Source organism: Sus scrofa, chromosome 7, assembly GCF_000003025.6.
Source record: "Sus scrofa isolate TJ Tabasco breed Duroc chromosome 7, Sscrofa11.1, whole genome shotgun sequence".
NCBI classification, from domain to species: Eukaryota; Metazoa; Chordata; class Mammalia; order Artiodactyla; family Suidae; genus Sus; species Sus scrofa.
In genome coordinates this window covers 51,079,699-51,099,878 of record NC_010449.5, presented here as the reverse complement: position 1 = coordinate 51,099,878, position 20,180 = coordinate 51,079,699, and the positions used below count along the sequence as shown (strand labels likewise).

The 20,180-nt window shown below is 40.6% G+C and overlaps 1 protein-coding gene across 2 annotated transcripts in view; it reads left to right on the top strand.

Moving 5' to 3' along the window:
• Positions 1 to 20,180, top strand: part of ADAMTSL3 (ADAMTS like 3) — a 357,500-nt gene that overhangs the window by 263,977 nt on the left and 73,343 nt on the right. For both annotated transcript variants that reach the window (XM_021098873.1, XM_021098874.1), the window contains exons 18-20: positions 4,583 to 4,775; positions 4,891 to 5,070; positions 16,802 to 16,955. In XM_021098873.1, the coding sequence (XP_020954532.1) occupies positions 4,583 to 4,775; positions 4,891 to 5,070; positions 16,802 to 16,955 (527 nt within the window). The remainder of the gene's footprint in view (positions 1 to 4,582; positions 4,776 to 4,890; positions 5,071 to 16,801; positions 16,956 to 20,180) is intronic.

The following is a 20,180-nucleotide window of genomic DNA, read 5'->3' as shown; positions in this document are numbered from 1 at the left end:
TGTTTCTAATCATGAATATCTGTTGAAATGTGTCAGATGTTTTCCTACCATTGAAAAAAATCACATGATTTTGCTCCTACATATTGCTAATGTCATAACCTCTGGTTGATTTTCCAAGGTCGAAACAACTTTGCCTTCCTGAAATAAACTCAACTTTGTCATGGTGTAATATTTTTGTATGTGTCACTTCCTTGCTAATATTTTATTTAGAACTTTTATATCTGTGTTTGTGAGAGACATTGACCTAAATGAGTTGGGAAGTGTTCCCTCACATTTTCTGGAGAGTTTATATAAGGTTGATTATTTGTGCTTTAAATGTTTAATAGAATTTCATCAAGGAAGCCATCTGACACTGAAATTTATTTTTTTAACATTTTAAATTATACATTTAATTTAACAGATATCAAACTATTCAGATTTCTCTCCATTTTTGTGTTAATTTTGATGTTAGTTTTTGTAGGAATAGTTTCAGTCATGTAAATTTTTAAGTTTATTGACCTTGTCTGACATAATGTTTTCATTATACTCCCATCATACATTTATTATTTTTAATGCCTTTCAGATTCCCCTTAAATTCCTTATATTTATACCTTCTCGTTTTTGTTTTTTCATATTTCACCATGAATTTATCCATTTTATTAGTCTTTTGAAGAGCCAACTTTTATTTCGTTTTCTAGTTTATTCATATCTATTCTCATCTTTTTTGTTTCCTCTCCTACTTTTTTGGCTTAATTCACTATTCTTTTTTTAACTTCTGGAAATTGATAGTTAAATTATTGTTTTTAGCCTTTCTTTTTAGTATGTGCATTTAAGGCTATTGATGTCATTCTAATCATGGCTTTGGCTGCATCCCACAGATTTTGACATTTAAAAATACTGCCTAATCTTCACTGTGATTTCTTCTTTGACCCATGAATAATTTTAAAGATTATCTAATAACTTCTAAATATTTGGGCTTTGTCTAGTGTAGTTCCACTGTGGTCAGAAAACATACTTAATCAGCTCGGGCTGTAAAAACAAAATGCAATAGACTTGGCTTAAACAACAAAAATGTATTTTCTCACGGTTCTGGAGGCTGGAAAGCTTAAGATCAAAATGCCAGTAGGGTTTGATTTTGATGAGCGCTGTCTTCCTTACTTGTAGACGTCTACCTTCTCACTGTGTCCTCTTATGGAAGAGAGAGAGAGAAAGAGAGGGAGAGAGAGTAGGAGAGAGGGAAGAGTGAGAGTTCTCTGGTTTCTCTTCTTATAAGGACACTGGACCCATCACAAGGGCCCCACCCTCATGACCTTGTCTAACCCTAATTACTTCCTAAAGGTCTAATCCCCAGATATCATCACATTGGAGCTTAGGGCTTTAACATATGAGTTTGGGAAGGAATAGACCATACAGTCCATAGCATGTACTGTGTATTATTTTAATCCTTTGATTAACTTGCTTACATTTTACTTAAGATTTATACTTCTCTTTTATTTAGGATTTAGGATATATAATCATGTGTAAAAAATGTTTTGTTTATATGTGTCAGATCTTGTGCTAAGGCTTTACCTAGTTTCATAATATGCATTAAAATATTTGAATCCTCCTTTTTATTTTGTAGCATTTTAAATAACATGACAGTTCACCTGTTTCTTACAAAGTTGTAGAAATTCAGTCACAAAATTAGCAAGATCTGGTCTCTGTCTTGAATAGAACTTTTTGTAGTTGCTTAATAATTTGTCTGTTTCATATAGATTTTCAAATGTATTATTAAATTCTCCATGTTATTATTAAAGTTTGCCTTCTTGATAAGCCAGGAGCTTAGAGAAGTCTTTTATAGCTCTTTAAAATTTTTATTACATATCCTACCATTTTTCTTACATCTAATAGCTCACACTTCATACATATTTTTACACTTTTTATTCAGGCTCTATATTCATATGATTAGTATGTCATCATTGTGAACCTTTGCCTTCATAAATAAAAATTTTACTTTTATGTCCTATTTATCTTGAATATTATTTTTCATATTTACTCTTATTTCTATAAGTAAAGCATGTTTATTATAGAAAGTAAGACATAAGAAGAGCTGAAAATTCCCTTTAGCTAAACATTAATTTTTTTTCAAAGAACTAATTTATTTTTTCTAATAATGAATGTTTATCAAGAGAAAAATCAGGAAATAAATACTGGAAAGAATAAAGAAAATAAAAATCTTATTGCTTAGAGATCATCACTGTTAACATTTCAATGTATAATTATGCAGACTCTTTTTTCTGCATGCATTTATAAGTCCATAAAATAATATGGTGATTTTATGACCTGTTTTCTAAGAAAAATATATCACAAATGTATTTCTATGTTAATAACTATACATCTGCTTTATTTTTTAAAGGCTGCTAGCATCATGCTATGTGAATATACAATTATTTATTTACTCTTTATTACTAAATATTTGGATGGCCTCCTTCAACTTTGTCAAATTTAGTATTTATTTATTTATTTATTGCAGTTATAAACTACCCTGGAGAAAACTTCTCTTATTAATGTAAATTTCAAGCATTTAAAAGTTCTTTCATTATGATATATCTCTATAGTAACTAGTTAAAAATTCTTGTTTGGAGTTCCCATTGTGGCTCAGCAGATATGAACCCGACTAGCATCCATGAGGATGCAGGTTTGATCCCTGGCCCCACTCAGTGGCTTAAGGATTTGGCATGGCCATGAGCTATGGTGTAGGGTGCTGAGGCAGCTCGGAACCTGCGTTACTATAGCTGTGGTGTAGGCCAGTAGCTACAGCTCCAATTCCACCCCTAGTCTGAGAACCTTCATATGCTATGGGCACGACCCTAAAAAGACAAAAAAAAAAAAAAAAAAATTCATGTTCACTTACAAATAAATAAACAATTCATGTTCACTTACAATTAAATTAAAGCAATCATGAAGTACAATTTTTCACCCATCAGATGGGCAGAGGCTTTTTAAAATGATATTGCCCATGGCTGAGTAGTATTCCATTGTGTATATATACCACATCTTCCTAATCCAATATCTGTCAATGGACATTTGGCTTGTTTCCATGTCTTGGCTATTGTGAACAGTGCTGCAATGAACGTGCAGTGCATGTGTCTTTTTTAAGAAAAGTTTTGTATGGTTATATGCCCAAGAGTGGGATGGACTGGGAACTTGGAGTTAATAGATGCAGACTATTGACTTTGGAATGGAGGAGCAATGAGATCCTGCTGTGTAGCCCTGGGAACTATGTCTTGTCACTTATAATGGAGCATGATAATGTGAGAAAAAAGAATGTATACATGTATGTGTGACTGGGTCACCATGATGTACAGTAGAAAAAAAATAATTTATTGAGGAAATAATTTTTTTAGTTTTTAGGCAAAAAAAATAAAAAAATAATAAAATAAAATGATATTACCCAGTGTTGGTATGGCTATGGGAAACCATGCACTGTCACTTAGTTCTGCTGAGAGTGTGAGTGAGAGAATCTTCCTTTGAAGGCCACTTGGAAATATGTATCAAAAGCAGCTGCCCTAGTTTTTCATTTTTACAGATGTTTCATGAGAAAACCTGATTTTTCCAAGATCTTATTGGAAAGGAATCACATTATGTGTATGTATTATAAATCCAATCCTAACATAAAAGAATTTTCTTAGAGGTATTCCAAATAAGGAATCCAGGTGCCTTGAAAATTTCCTGAAGTGTGCTTTTAAGCACTTAAAATTTCGTTTGACATCTATATAAATCATCCTTGCCTTAGGGTTCTATTCAAAACAAAACTAAGATTTTATTATTGATATATAGCGGTAGGTTAAGGTGGGGAGAAATCAGCTTCTTTTTCACTGTGAACTTTTCCAAGTGGGTAAAATCTTCTTCTAAAAAAAAAAATTATCTTACTTTAGTTGTTTCACAATGTTCGTTTTAATTTCTGCTATACAGCAAAGTGATTCAGTTATACGTATATAATACATAAACCTTCTTTTTCATGTTCTCTTCCATTATGATTTATCATAGGATATTGAATATAGTTCCCTGTGCTGATGGTAGGATGTTGTTGTTTATCCACATATATAATAGTTTGTGTCTGCTAATTCCAAACTCAGTCCATCCCCCTACCCCCTCGCCCCCTTGGCAAACACAAGTCTGTTCTCTATGTCTGTGAGTCTGTTTTTGTTTTGCAGGTAGATTCATTTGTGTCATATTTTAGATTCCAACATATAAGTGATATTATATGGTACTTGTCTTTCTCTTTCTGACTTAGAATAATAATCTCTAGATCCATCCATGTTGCTGCAAATGGCTTTATTTCATTCTTTTTATGGCTGAGTAGCATCCCACCCTCTATATACCACATCTTCTTTATCCCCAATGGGTAAAATCTTTAAAAATTTTCCTGATGCTTCTCACCTTTAAATAGTCTGTTTCTGTGCTTTAATTGCATGTGTGGATGGAGATGCTGTGGTTCCAGAATCTGTATGTGGAGGGCGAGATCTAGAAATCCAGAGAGAATCTTGAAACTGTCCATGCTCTGGTTGCTGCACAAAGCTTCATCAGACACTTAACTTTGTCCACTTGTTCTTTGGTACAGGTGGCACACAGGCTCTTGGGGGCCCTGCTCAGCTACCTGTGGTGTTGGAATCCAGACCCGAGAAGTGTACTGCGTGCATCCTGGCGAATCCCCCTCCCCTCCTGAGGAATGCAGAGAGGAGAGGCCCCATGCCTTGCAAGCATGCAATCAATTTGATTGCCCTCCTAGCTGGCATATTGAAGAATGGCAGCAGGTACGACAAACTGATGACCCCAGGGCTGGCATGCTTTTGACTATAAGAGCCCTGTGTTGCACTAGGTCCAAGAGGGCCAAGGCCGTTGTTGACTCACCTCCTTCTGTCTTTCCAGTGTTCCAGGACCTGCGGTGGGGGAACTCAGAATCGCAGGGTCACCTGTCGGCAGTTATTAACAGACGGCAGCTTTTTGAATCTCTCAGATGAATTGTGCCAAGGACCCAAGGCATCTTCTCATAAGTCCTGTGCCAGAACAGACTGTCCCCCCCATGTAACAATGGGAGACTGGTCGAAGGTAAGGGCCACACCAGGCTTCACAGTCCTTTCTTTTCTGCTCTTCCTTTGTTTCGGCCTCTTAATATTTTGCGCCTGAGATGAGAGCTTGGGCTAGTGTGAGGTGAGGCCCCAGATTTCAGGAGGCACACTCACTCACTCTCTGAGTTGTGTAAGGGCCCTGGTCCAGCCCCCCACATCACAATTCATTTTCCGTTTGTATTCAATATTATATAAACTGTGCTCATCACATTTCTCCTGAACGAAATCTCATGACTTCTTTCAGAACTACCAAAGCCATTGTATCCCGGGATAAACTCAAAATCGGTTTGGTTCTCCTCCGCCTTGTGTCTCCTTATACAGAATTGTTTCTTAAACCCTGTCATTTCAGCGCTCTGGAAATCTTCCATACCTTGACTTCCTCTGCGCTCTGTTGATACCACTGTGAATTTTACCCTTTATCCTCTCAAGCTCACTTTAATTGCAATAAGCAGAATTCCAACATATCACTTTAGTGCTGGCAGGACTTAACACAGTCTAGCAGCACTGCCTCATTTTTCAGGTGGGGAAAATTAAACCCCGAAAGAGCTGAAATAAGCTGCCTAAGCTCCCACAGCTGGCAAAGTGGGAACAGAATCCATGCCTTTTGACCTTGTTCCAAGGACTCTCTTTCGTATTACACTGCCCACCTGATTCCCTGCCGCTCTATCACCCTCCCGTCTCCAAATCATCTAACATCCCCATAGTGTTCGTATCACAGGGTCCATCGATTCGCCTCTTAAAGGTCTCATTGCCTGAAAAATAACCTTTCAGTTCCTCAAAGGGCTTTCCTTGAGCAGAGGGGACTCACATTCCGGGCTCCTATATGGTTATTTCAGCTCTTTCTTCCAGTTTTGCTACATCCTTCATGTTTACAGGCTAAGGTTTTAGCACAGATTCTGAAGCAGGCAGTGGCGGTATGTAGTCAGAGCCCTCTAACCTCCAGTCACTGCCCCCAAATGTATATCTTCTGGGAGTCAAGAGGCAGTCACACTAGAAATCATCTCAAGAAAGAAGAAGGGACAGTAACTGACATTAATGAACTTTCCTGTGTCCTCAATTCCGTGCTGGGTGCCTTCACGACCTGCTATTCTCATCTCATCCTGCAGCGACTCTGGAAGCAGATGGTGTCTCCATTTCTACAGACGAGAAAGCAGAGATGCATTCAGATTAAGTAGTCTTCCCAAGGGTAGACTCAGGATTCATACCTGAGTTTGTGTGACCAAGTGTAGTATAAACCATGCACACTCGTGTCTCTCATGCAAGAGCACAGCTTTAGAGCCAAATGGACCCGTGTTGGAACCTACAAGCTCTAATGCCTGCTAGTGACCTTGTTCAATATACTTGCCCTGTCGTCACCCCCATTTTGCTTTCTTTTGACACAATGGTTGTTGTGAGGATAACACAAGATATAAGGTATAGAAACACCTAGCATGAGAAAAGGAATATATGTATGTATGCATGTGTGTGTGTATATATATATATATATATAGCTGGGTCACTTTGCTGTACAGCAGAAATTGGCACAACATTGTAAATCAACTACACTTTAACAAAAAACACATAAATATGAGAAACATTTAGCCCCTTCCCATCACCCTGAGGGCAAGTCTGCATTCTTCTGGCCTGGGTTGGATTGACAGTACTTCTGCCTGCATGTTCTACATCTTTCTATTTTTCCTGTTTTGACCATCTAGCTCAATTAAGTGCTACTATTTATAAACTACCTTAACTGGCAAGTCACACGTCATGGTCCTCATGGCCATGACTGAGAGTCTAGGGAAATGCTTCTCCAAACCCTCATTTAAGGCTTCCAGTTACTGTCTCCACAAGGTTAGGGGCAGATTTTCAGGGAGGGCAGGGCCATGCATTTGTGGAGACAACCCTTGGCACTGTGAATGCTTTGTCACCTCATCTTTTTAGATGCTGGACGCTTGTAAGAGATGAGGATCTCAAGGCCCAGCCAGACCTAAGGTGTTTGAACCTGCATTTGGACAAGATCCCCAGGTGTTGTGCGCATGTCAGTTTGAGAAGCATTTCCCTACCCGCCCCTCCTCTTTGGGAAGGTTGCTTAGCCTTTCAGTGTATCCAGAGTAGGGATGGCTCTGGGCAATAACTTCTTTGAGCAAGTGCTGCCCTAACCCAAGAGGCAGAGGCAGGAAAAGGGAGAGATAAGCTGTGAGCAGAGATGGTAGAGGAACCAGGCCTCATGGTTCTGGATGCAGCCAAGATGGACCTAGAACCCTTGCCCTAAAGTACTACCTCCACCTCATCTCTTTTTTTCTTTTCTCTGGGAACAAACAGGCTTTTGCAGTTCTATCCTGTCTCCTGGAACAAAGTCTTCTCACTGGCCTTTTAGAGAAGAGATGGCTTGCTTTCCTCCCCATCCGCTCTCTCTGAATAACGGGATTGGCAGTTGTTGGTTGTTTCTCTAAATTAACACCCGTTGCCATGTTTACTCAGGCTTGCCTTGTGTCTTTGCTCTTGTTACCCTCAAATTCTGGGCCCAGCTCTAAGCTTTCCTCCCCTGTGAAGTTTCCACTCCCTAAAATCATAACAGCATTTCCTAGGTTTAACTCGCAGTGACCCATTTTTTTTTATTGCATTTTAATGGGGAGCTACTTCCTGAGCATCCATATGGTTTTCCCATCTGGCTTCTAGTGTCCTTGAGGCCAGTGGCCATGAGATCGCTGACAGGTCCTTGGGCCCTGCAGACCTCTGAGCAGGTAAATACTCTTCCTCAAGAGCCTTTGCAAAGACAGGGGAAATGCAAAATGGTGTTGAAGGACTGATCTGCAGAAAGGCTTGGGCCAGCTAACATAGGACAGGAGAACCATTCATTGGAAGGGATTTTGCTGGGAGAAATAAGAGGAGATTAAAGAGGTTACCCACGTGAGCTGAGTTGGACCTGAAGGTACAAAGGTCAGTTTTCCAGGCAACCATCTATGAGGCAAGGGGCAAGCTTGTACCCACTCTGAGGTCAGCCCAGGCACAGTCAAGACATCTTCCTGCCCTCAGCCAAGGCCACATCTCTGGGAGACCTCCATCTGGGAGGAGAAGCAGGTGTGCCCACGTGCACAGGAAGGCAGAGCCAGCCTTCAGACTTGGGTCCACTCAGGCACACATGGTGCCCAGCAGTGTGTGTTTCCTACCGGGTCCAGCTTTTCTCTTCAGAGGTGAAAATTTCTCTCATTCTGAGTTGCTTTGTTTTGGCAGAGATCTGATGCCAAACTGCCACACTCCCTAAAGCTTCCTACCAGACTCCTCTCTCTGCCATGGGATGGCTCATTGGGGCGAAGCTGTCCATCTGTGGTTCTGGACAAGGCCCCTTCACACTGGAACGGGACCCTGCCCCTGGACACAGAAAGTAGACTGAAAAGCCATGCCAGAATTTTCCATTTTTCACCGAGCCAGGCCTCTCAGCCTGCAGCTGGCATCGTCTTCCCTCCCTGACACTGGCTTTATTCATGGTGTGATGTCTAGGCTTTGTTCATTCATTGGCTCAGGTGTTTTCCTTGACTTCCTTAGATTGAACCAAAGGTTAAGGCAAAGAGGAGCCTTCAATTCTTCTGCTGCTTTTTTAGTTAAAAAAAGGGGGGCATTGACTCATGTATGGAGCAGTCTTCCCAAAAGGTGGATTTCTGCAGTCCACATACACTTGTGGACTATTTTGTGGCTCCATCCCTTTGACTGAAATCTAGTTGCCTCTCCTCATTCTTTGTTCTCTATATTTTGCTGGAGCTTTTGGCCATTTCGTCTATGTTCGTCCTTCTCCTTTGGGCTGCTCCTTGCTGTCTTTTATTTCTTCTACTTACCCGACAAAGTCTCTGCTGTTGTTTTGTCTTCTTCCCAGTCTCCATTGGACCCTTTGATTTCCATGGCCACATTTTTTCCCTCCATCATTGATTGTGTGGCATGACTTCTCTGGGTGATTCTCTGACTCTAGGAAGAGTTTCTGGCTTTATGTTCCATACCTCATCCTTAGCTCTCCAGGTAGGATATATCCTCATTATGGGAAAGCAACTGATTCCCAGTCAGCTCCCTCTCATACTTCTTGTCTCTGTCAGTGCACCAGCATCTTTCCAACCCTGTGGTCATCTCTAACTTCACCTCCTATATTTATTTACACATGCCTGCCAACTCATCAATGGTTGAAACTCATCCATAAGCTAAGTAAAAAGAGAAAGCTCTCTATACAGGAGGCTTTGTACAAAGTACAGCTCAAGGTATGTCCAGGACAAATGGATTTCCAAATATGGCTTTCTAGTTTTTAATAGATTTATTAATTATGATTCATGAAGGCAGTAGTGTGGTGGAGCCAGTTCAAAGCAGCTTTTGAGAACCAGTCGTGATCTCTTGCTACCTTGTATGCGATAGCATTAATATGAGAGCTTGAAATCAACCACAATGTGAGTATTTATACCACAGGAATTGGCAAATGCTACAATCAGGGCCCTCTTCTCCATGAACCTGTTTTGAAACATTTACTAGCACACAATTGCATGAAAGGGTTATTCACACACATGCATGCATACACTCTTATCAATAAGACAGTTTAAGCTTATTGATAAGATAGGAACTTAGGGTGGAAATGCCCTTACTTGTTGACTGAAATAAATAGAGTTGTAAAAGCATCTTATAACTTGAATATGCCTATTACTGTAGCCTAACGTCTTCTCAGTCATTTACTGAGCACTGCTATGATTGATTACCCCAGGTACCAGGAATATGAGACAATCAGGAATACAGTCTTCAGTGAGCTCAAGTTTAATTAGGCAGACAGATAAAGAAATGTGTAAAAAGCCCAATAAAGGTGTCCCATCCACAGCACTATGGGAAAATTGACAGGAAACATTAATTTGGCCTGAGTGGCAGGAAAGAATTGTAGAAGATGCAGCTTTAGAGTTGGGGCTTAAAGAATAAGGGCCAACTGTGTGGAAAAGAGAGAAGAGGGTGTTCAAGAAGTGGCAGGAGTACATACACAGGCACAGGTCATGAGCTTATCCATCCTATGTGGCTTAAGAGTAAGATGCATTAAAGAAAGGTGGAAAGGTGAGAGGTAAAGGAGATATTGCAGCTAGACTGTGAAGGACTTTGTGTATTTGGATTTATCCCTGCAGTCATTAAGCTTACAGTGAAAGGTGTTGGAATGGGGAAGTAAAAGGCACGGTTTTTAGACAATAATCCTGAACAGTGTGTTAGCAGAGAAGGAACTGGAGCTTAAGAGACCTTGTTTGGTGGGGATGGGAATAAAACCCATGAGAGATAATGAGGCAGTTGGGATAGAGAATCGCGGGTAGTTTTGAGTGATATTTAGCAGATGTAACAGACAGATTTGAAAATTGAATTGATAAGAAATGAGCAAAAAAGAGGAGCGTTCCAGATTTCCATCTTGGGTAGTTAATGGCTAGAGATGGCATTAATATTAAAATTAATTAGAAAAAATAAAATTAGAGAAGGAAATGACTTCACACTTGGAAGATGACTTGAAAGGGACAGAAAGCGAGTTTATTTTTTAAATGAATGTAGTTTGAGGGTCTATGAAAGTATCAGTAAAGAATTGTAGCAAGATCTATACTAAAGTTACAGTTTTGGGGGTCATCAGCATTTAAGCAGTAGCTAAACATGGGAAAATGAATACCATTATATCCAAGAGTATATTGTGTTTTTTATTACTCAATGAATTTTATTACATTCATAGTTGTACAACGATCATCACAACCCAATTCTAAGAATATATTGTTAATAGTAGTTCCTTTAAAATGATTAGGAAGCTTACAGTGAAGCAGAATCATGATGGCAGCATAGTTTTTTTAATGTCCCCAAATCTCTCATTTAAAAAGAAAAAACCAAAAAAGCAGAAAATCAGGCAATTAGGATTGCCAAAGGAAAGAAAAATATACAGATAACAACTTTAATAGAAGTGACATAAGTGGGTGGGGCCAAACCGTATGTAAAAGCAAACTTAGAAGCTAGTCAGAGATTCTGAAAAAGAGAGAAGCAATGAGGCTAAGAGCCATGGGACACAGAAATATCACAAGGAAAAAGTCCTGCTCTGATCAGAACCCTTAGCAAGTAGATCTGAGACAATCAGTGAATCTGAGAGAAGACTTCAGGCTCCTGAGTGTGGCTGAGTGCAAGGACAATCATGCAGCCCCATTCAGAAGCCCTAAGAAGACTGGAGAGCACCAGAGGTGCTCACAGCCTTAAGGTCTGGAGAAATAGCCTACAAAGCTGGCCAGAATTATCATCCAATCTGAGAAGGAACACCAGGGTAAAGGAAAGAGAATGTTCAGCTCTTTGGGACCAGAAGGGTCTGGAAGATACAAATCTCCGAACTGTGGCGAAATTGTTAAACAATTCATCTCAGCAGCAGAAGGAGTCCTTTATGATAAAGAGAGCTACCCTGAAACACTCCCAATCCTCGTACCCTCTTCTGAAAGTACAGAAAAAAATCTATTTCATTTAAATAGGAGCATCAGCAAGTCCCATAGAAGGATACCACAAGATAAAAGTATCAGTAACTTAGCAACGTGGTGAAAATTGGCCTTGAGGTGAATGAAAATGTAACTTACTGTTACAAAATCAGTTAAGAGAAATTAAGATGTCTGTAGAAACAAATCATCAATAGAAAAGCTCAGAAATGAGATGAATAAATACCAGGAGGATGTGGAAAACTGACTGACAGGATTCAGGAAAGAGTTAGAAAACTAAGGGAAAATAATTCAGAAATATAAACTAAACTAGAAGGAACAAAAGAATGACCAGATACAGAAAGTATCATAAGAGAAACAAAAGAAAGGAGGGGACTGAAAATAATCAAAGAGAAATAAAAAGGGTTTAACAAAAATAACAGATATAGGAGTTCCCGACGTGGCGCAGTGGTTGACAAATCCGACTAGGAACCATGAGGTTGCGGGTTCAGTCCCTGCCCTTGCTCAGTGGGTTAACGATCCGGCGTTGCCATGAGCTGTGGTGTAGGTTGCAGACGCGGCTCGGATCCCGCGTTGCTGTGGCTCTGGCATAGGCCAGTGGCTACAGCTCCGATTAGACCCCTAGCCTGGGAATCTCCATGTGCCACGGGAGCGGCCCAAAAAATAACAAAAAGACAAAAAAAAAAAGATATAAAAGACAGAGAAAGAAAATCATATATATATATATGATTTTATATAATATGAAATTATATGTTTGTATATATAATTAGAGTCCTGAGAAAAGAAAATCAAAACAACATAACAGAACAAAACTATAAATAAAAGATTCGAATCACCATATTGAAAGATTCGAATCACCACATACCTGGAAAAATCAACTCAGAATGGTTAATATCAACTCATATTCTATTAGATTTTAAAGGTAAAGAATAATGTATTAGTGTATTGAGGCAAAAGGACCAAGTCACTTATTAGGGAAAGAAAATCACGTTAGCATCAGACCTTTTAACAATAACACTTCATAATAGAAAACGATGGAGCAACATATTTAATATAATAAAAGAAAAACATGAGCCAAGGATTTTATATCCTGCCCAACTGACCTTTGAGTTTGAAGGTCACAGACAAATAGTTATGAAGACACGAGAACTCAAGGTATATTGTTGCCACGAGCTTTTCAGAGGAATCTACTCCCATACTTCTATGGAATAAATCAGAGAAGCTTTGGCATAAGCTTGATGCTATAATTAATGGCACTATTCCCATCATCTCCTCTTTCAGTTGTGAATGTTCTCTCATGGCACACTAACCTTGAATTTAGCAGGCACAAGGTCACAGAAGACCTCTGTCCAGAAAAGGAGTTTACAAATGATCCTCCCATTCTTAATGGGGAGAAAAAGTCAAATACTGATCATGAGAAATGAGTTACAGGTAGTGGTTGGCAATTATTTAACCATTTTTTTATTATATGGATAACTCATAAGTGATGAGTTCGGTTGTGACAAAAAATATACCACAAGTTGCTAAATGATGATTTTTAATTATTTGTTATAAAGTGTAGTAAAGGCTTTCCTCTGTACTGAAAAATACTAATAATTAGGGCTTTCTGTTAAAGATGACAATAAAGGCATGCAAAAATATTCCATTCCCCTTCTTTGAAACCCAACAAAAAACCCACAAAGAGAATGAAAGAGAAGAAACACTCTGTCTTCAGTGAACAATGAAATGGCCCCAAGTCCACACTATAAATTATGAAACACACCTGCCAAAGACCGTAAAATCTGGACCAAAATGAGAGAGGGAAGGCGGAGGGCTGACAAATATTTCCTCAGGTGCCAAGTGGGATGTAGATTTCCCTAGGAGTAAGTGTGATTGTCTTGAAAGGCCTACTCAACAGTTCCTTGATTGTAGAGTCTAGGTTGGGGACCACAAGCTGTCCCTGAAGACGCAGGGAATGTTCCAGGAGATACCACATGTGTATCCCCCTGCCCAAAGAAGGTGCCAGAGATGGAGGCGTTGAGACCGAAGAGGGGCAGCAGTTGCTGAATTGTCACCCAGCAATCCATTTATTTCAGAGGCTCTTCCCTGAGTCACACCAACCACTCAAATGCCAAAATCGGAAGAGAGATGTGGGCAAAGGAAATAAAAATTGGGTGACACACTGTTGCAGACCACAAACTGATGGGAACGCCCTAGCTCATTCCTCCCACCCATGTTATTCACAGCCAGCTGCATTTCAAGCTCTAGCATAGAAGCTATGCAATGAGTTCCCATTGTGGCTCAGCGAGTTAAGAACCTGACCAGGATCCATGAGGATTCTGGCCATCCCTGGTTTCACTCGGTGGATGAAGGATCGGACATTGCTGCAAGCTGCAGTGTAGGTCACAGACGCGGCTCAGATCCGCCGTGTCTGTGGCGTCGGCTGGCAGCTGCAGCTCCAATTCGACCCCTAGCCTGGGAACTTCATGTGCCGCAGGTGTGCCCCCCAAAAAAGAAAAAAAAATTATGCATCAAAACTAGGGGGGAACATTGAAGGAAAAGAAAGAAGTCAGGGTGTGGGGAAGGGAACAGAAAGCAAGAGTCATGTGAGGAACATGGCATCACAAAAATATCACCCAGAGAAAAGTTGCAACACGTAGATGCCATACTCCCAAGGAAATGACAACCATGATGTCCAGGGGTGTGGGGGGAGGGGAGGGAAGTGGCTTTAAAACGAGGTTTGAGTTCAAAAAGAGACTATACATCAACAGAAGGAGATGAAAGGACAACTTGGAGCAGTCAGGAAAAAAAAAAAAAACCTGAAAAACAAATTTTTAGATAGCAGACCTGAAAGTTACTTTATGAGCAGCCCAAAAAATAATTAAAATGACTGAAAACCTAGAGCTGTGGTATCCAGGCTGAAAGAACTCATATAAAATGATATAGAGAAGAGTAAAGTTGTAAGATTGGTTTTTAGAAGCAATGAGGGATATGGGCATCGTAAGAGAGAGGACATAAACCATAAGCATCATCAGTGTTTGTGAGGGGAACGAAATGATTCGAACAGAGATACCCTCAGAGATACTTAAGGGGAATTAGCTTCCTTTAATAAAAGCTTTAGCCTGCAAGTCATAGTGGTATCCTACGTGCTGAGAAGACAGGACCCACTAAGATACAGCCTGCTTAAGGTGCTGAATGGATAGAGAAGGAGCCATGGGCTTTAGAGGGTAAAAGGCAAACAAATCAACAAGATGTCTCTGTTTGGCCTTACACATCTTCACCATTAGATGCAAGAAGACACTGGCACCGTGTCTACACAAGTCAAGGGAAAAGGAAGTATGACTCACTTGTTTTCGTGTCATCTTGGTTCTTCTTCGTGGAGAAAGACAACAGGGGCAGTCAGAGGATACTTTCCTGGATGCCCTTCTCGAAAAATTTGCAGAGCCTCGATGAGACACCAAGATGACTCAAGATAAAGAATCCAGATAAACAAAAGTTATAGAAAAAGGTGGGAGGGAAAAAAAGAGAATCCAGGAATGCACAGATTCTGGTGAGAAAGATGGACGATGAAGAATGCACTCATTTCAGTACACAGTTAAGGTCAGGCAATAACTGCATTTCAGAACAGAACATAAGTAGAAAACCTTGACGTTAGCTAAATAATTTAACAAAACAAATGGTATGTTTGGAGAAGTGGGTGGGAGGAAATGTGCGTGTTTCCTCCTCTTTCTTAGCAGCCAATCAGAAGATACTCGCAAAAGTCAAAATAAGACCATAAAAATAACTACCTGAATCTCTTCTTGGTTTCTTTCATCTTCTTCCCTAACTTCAGAGAGTTCTTTGGGGAGTTAATCAGTTAATAGTGGGTAAAAAAAATCAGCCATTCAGCAGCTCTTTTAATCTTGCTTTAATTTTTTTTCTTTTATTACGTGTATTTACCTAATAAAACTGCCTTAAAAATTTAAATTAAAATTGCATGTGCATATGTAATTATGACTGTCAAATAGTGTCATGCATACAATGATTATCAAATATTAATGTTATGTGTAGCAGTTTGTTTTTTTTAAAAAAAAAAACAAAAAACTTTCCTTTTCTACTTTTCTACTTCTTAAATTCTTTTTTAGGGCTGCCCCCAAGGTATATGGAAGTTTCTAAGCTAGGGGTCAAATTGGAGCTGTAGCTGCCAACCTACACCACAGCCACAGCAATGCCAGATCTGAGCCATGCCTGTGACTTACACCGTAGCTCATGGCAACACTGGGCTCTTAACCTCTGAGTGGGACCAGGGATCGAACCTGCATCTTCATGGATACTAGTTGGGTTCATTTCCACTGAGCCACAACGGGAACTCCTACTTCTTGAATTCTTGGTCGTGGGTATATATCATTTTTTATTTTAATTTTTTTAATGAACTGGGTTATGATCATATTCATTTCACCTGGACAACACAGTGATTCAGTGTTTGTATACTTAAGTATCACCACAATACGTCTAGTCACCATGCAAAAGTCAATACCACGTAACTGTCCATTTGATACCATTTTATAAAAAGCAGAGGCATCTTACTATAGAAATATATGATATCACTTATAACTGGAATCTAATATCCAGCACAAATGAACATCTCCACAGAAAAGAAAATCATGGACTTGGAAAATAGACCTGTGGCTGCCCGACAGGAGAGGGAGGGAATGGGAGGGAGCGGGAGCTTGGGGTTATCAGATTCAACTTAGAATAGATTTACAAGGAGATCCTGCTGAGTAGCATTGAGAACTATGTCTAGATACTCATAATGCAACAGAACAAAGGGTGGGGAAAAAATGTATACATGTAAGGATAATTTGATCCCCTTGCTGTACAGTGGGGAAAAAAAAAAGAAATAAATAGCTGCAAATAAACTAGACATCAATTACAATGCTAAGCGTCCCCCACTATGGGAGTTCCCTAATGGCTTGGCAGGTTAGGTCGCTGCTGTGTTGCAGATTGGATCCCTGGCCTGGGAACTTCAGCGTGCTGTGAGCATAGTCCAAAAAAAGAAAAAAAAATCCCATGATGATAAATCACTGTAAATTAGTGACTATGGAGAAAGGAAGGAAGGGAGGGAGAGAGGAAGGGAGAAGGGGAGGAGAGAGGAGTGGGAAACCCTCCCCATCCTAAAAGATGTTCAAGCCTAGGAAGTGCATACTTATTTGCTCACTCGTGCATAGCATCCCCTCTGGTTTCACAGCGGGAGATGTCTCTGTTGCTCGGAGGATTTGTCTGCTCACTCCCTGTGACGCTGTTGCACATTTCTCATTGCAGTGTTCTGTCACTTGTGGTGTCGGAACCCAGCGAAGAAAGCAGGTGTGTCAAAGGCTGACAGCCAAAGGCCGGCGCGTCCCCCTCAGCGAGACGATGTGCAGGCATCTTCCTGGGGCCCCTCTCGTGAGGTCTTGCCAGATGCCTGTGTGCAGGAGTAAGTATGGACCGTCCACGCTTCACTGGATATGCTGATTCGGTTCATCTCCCGCAATGGCTTCATTTTCCAAAGAGCTGCATATTTCTCATCTGTAGGTAAAGCAAATCAAGCAGAACTTAGGATTGTGGTAAGCAGCCAGCAGTTTAATACTGAAGACCAAGGTACAAGCTCTAAGACAAGTTAGTTTTAAGAAATGTCCACCCACTTAAACAAATCCATCTTTATGTTTCCTCATTTGGATCTGTACTTCCTTATAGCCCCTCCTGCACCATGATTTCTCCCACTTAGAATTCAGGAGTGTTCCTTGTAAAAGCTGAAATGCTTTCTGGTTTATTTTGCTAATGATATATGAGTATTCACTCTATTAAAACTAGATGAGCTAAGTATTTTTAAATATTCAAGTATGTCTTCTTTTGTGTACTCTAAAACCAGCAAGGATGAAAATATGAAATAGCTTTGGTTTTTAAAAATGGCAATTTAGGAGTTCCCTCATGGCTCAGCAGTTAATGAACCCGACCAAGACCCCCTGAGGACTAGGGTTCTATCCCTGGCCTCCCTCAGTGGGTTAAGGATCCAAAGTTGCTGTGTAGGTTGCAGACACGGCTCAGATGCCACAATGCTGTGGCTGTGGCACTGGCCGGCAGCTGCAGCTCTGATTTGACCCCTAACCTGGGAACCTACTTATGCCGTGAGTGCGGCCCTAAAATTAAAAAAATTAAAAAAAAAAAAAAAAGGCAGTTTAGGAGTTGCCTGGTGGTCTAGCAGTTAAGGGTTTGGCACTGTCACTACTGTGGTGTGGTTTGATCCCTGGCCCGGGAACTTCTACATGCTGTGTGTATAGCTCAAAAAATGGCAATTTAGATATTTCTTCAATTTGTTATAAAGAGCTTCGTATAAAGAGTCAATATTATGGCTTCATTATATCCAAAGGCTAACAGGCACGTGGCATTTGTCTGTATCCTCAGTGTACATGAGATAGTATAGGTCCACGTGCATATGCATGTTTCATGTAGGAGGGTAACAAAAATGAGTTGAGGGCTACCCCTACGGCAGGTGGAAATGGGCTGCAGAGTGACGGTGAGAGGCAGGGAAGGAGGGTGGGGAACAGGCACTCTGGGGACGCACTGGCTTCTGGGTTCTCATTTCCTGCTTTCTCACCGTCTTTAATTATTCACCCGAAGAAAAGACACTAATTATCTCAGCTACCCTCCTGAGCTTGTGGTAAGAAGAAAAAAATCAGAAAATAACTGTTATTTTATTAGTAGTAATAATAATAGTAACTAATAAGTTACTATTGTTTTAATGTTCCTTAGGAAAAAAGATAAACAATATATATGAATAGATGCATATATATTGTGTGTATATATATATATATCCATATATGTATGCACAGTATATATATGCATATATATATTCTTTCATATATTTTTTTTACATATATTCTTAAGTTTACCAACCACTTTCCCAAAGACACTTACAAAATAAAGTAAGAAAAGCAGTGACTTAAGAAAGGAGTCATAGCACCCATAGCATTTATTGTGCACTTACTCTATGGAGTTCCTTGCCAGCATTTTTGCATTACCTTATTCAGTCCCCAGCAACACTGAGAGACAGGTATTATCCCCATTTGCCTACAAGGAATCCAAGACTAAGAGAAGGTCTGAGATTTAACCAAGGATCTGTAGCTGCCAGTTGGATCTCTTGGCCTGTTTGACCACAAGTCTGTCTGATTCCTGAGCCCACACTTTTAGCCACTTCTCCATGATGATTCATGGGCAACGTTAACTTTTTTTTTTTCCCTAGGAATTCTTTGAGAACAAATTTTCAAAATCTTGAGTTTCCAAAAATTTGAGATCCCAAGTTTTATAACGTCCTGGAATTCAAGAATGTCCGTGGCACATGGTGTAGTGTCATGCTTCAAGCCGCTTATCTATCTGATTTTTATTCATTATGGATGGTTGCATAGCAATGTGGCTAGGATGTAAACTGCCTTAGAGGAGGGTGAAATTAAATCCTGGCAGCTTCCTCTAAAATAATAACAGAATAACATCTGGGAATACACCGTGGTTATTAGAGCCTGCCATGTGGTACAAGATGAAATTATAAATTATTATGGCATGTGGTAGAAAGTGGAGTAAAAGGATAAGTTTTAGGGTGAAAATAAAAGACATGAAAAAAGACGGGAATATTTCTTCTCGAGCCCACCCTGTCCTCTCGCATGCCAGCGTGTAGGTCGTGGAAGCAGACAAGAGACAAGAATGCGTGCTCCCAGCACAGCCAGGCTGGGCCTCCGCTTCAGCTGTGGCCTGCTCTCATGCCATCACCTTGGATCCATGGCCCTTGCTGGCAGAAATTTGACTTCTTCCCCCACTCTCCTATGGCATCCTCTTTTCCCCACACTGTGTCAGAGCCGAGAGATGAGCTTGGCACCTACCCCTGCCGCGTCTGCCCCATTTCCCCTCTGTCATGACACACTTGGCATGTGCCCTGCCCTCACCCTACCTTCAGATGCATGCTGGACAGTCAACCGGGACACTTTCTGCCTTTCTCCTGGGACACACCACCACCAGGTCCATTCTTTCTCTCCAACGTTTGCAAACCTCCAGGACAGCCAGCATCCACGTTGATGACTTTCTCACGCCCTGATGTCCCAGTTTCCTAACATGGTCAATTTCTTTTTTTCCGGTTTTTTTTTTGTTTTTGTTTTCGTTTTTGTTTTTGTTTTTGTTTTTGCTTTTTAGGGCTGCACCCGAGGCATATGGAGGTTCCCAGGCTAGGGGTCTAATCGGAGCTACAGCTGCTGGCCTACACCACAGCCACAGCAACGCCAGACCCAAGCCGTATCTTCGACCTACACCACAGCCCACGGCAACATCGGATCCTTAACCCACTGAGCAAGGCCAAGGTTGAATCTGCAACCTCATGATTCCTAGTTGGGTTCATTATCCATTGAGCCACAATGGGAACTCCCTAACATGGTCAATTTCATTGACCCCCATCAGCTTGGCATGGGGACACTCTGGACTTTCTCATTTCTTGGCACTCAGCTCTTCCACAGTCTCCCCCCTCACTCCTGCTTGTTTAGTTAATGCCTCACTGTGACTTCTGTTTCTTCCTTCTCTGCTGTTCCCAAACCTCCTGCTCTTGCACTAGAAACCATTCCTCTTCGATGGCATTTCCCTGTCACTCGCTTAACCAATTCTATAGTTTGGAGAGCTAATG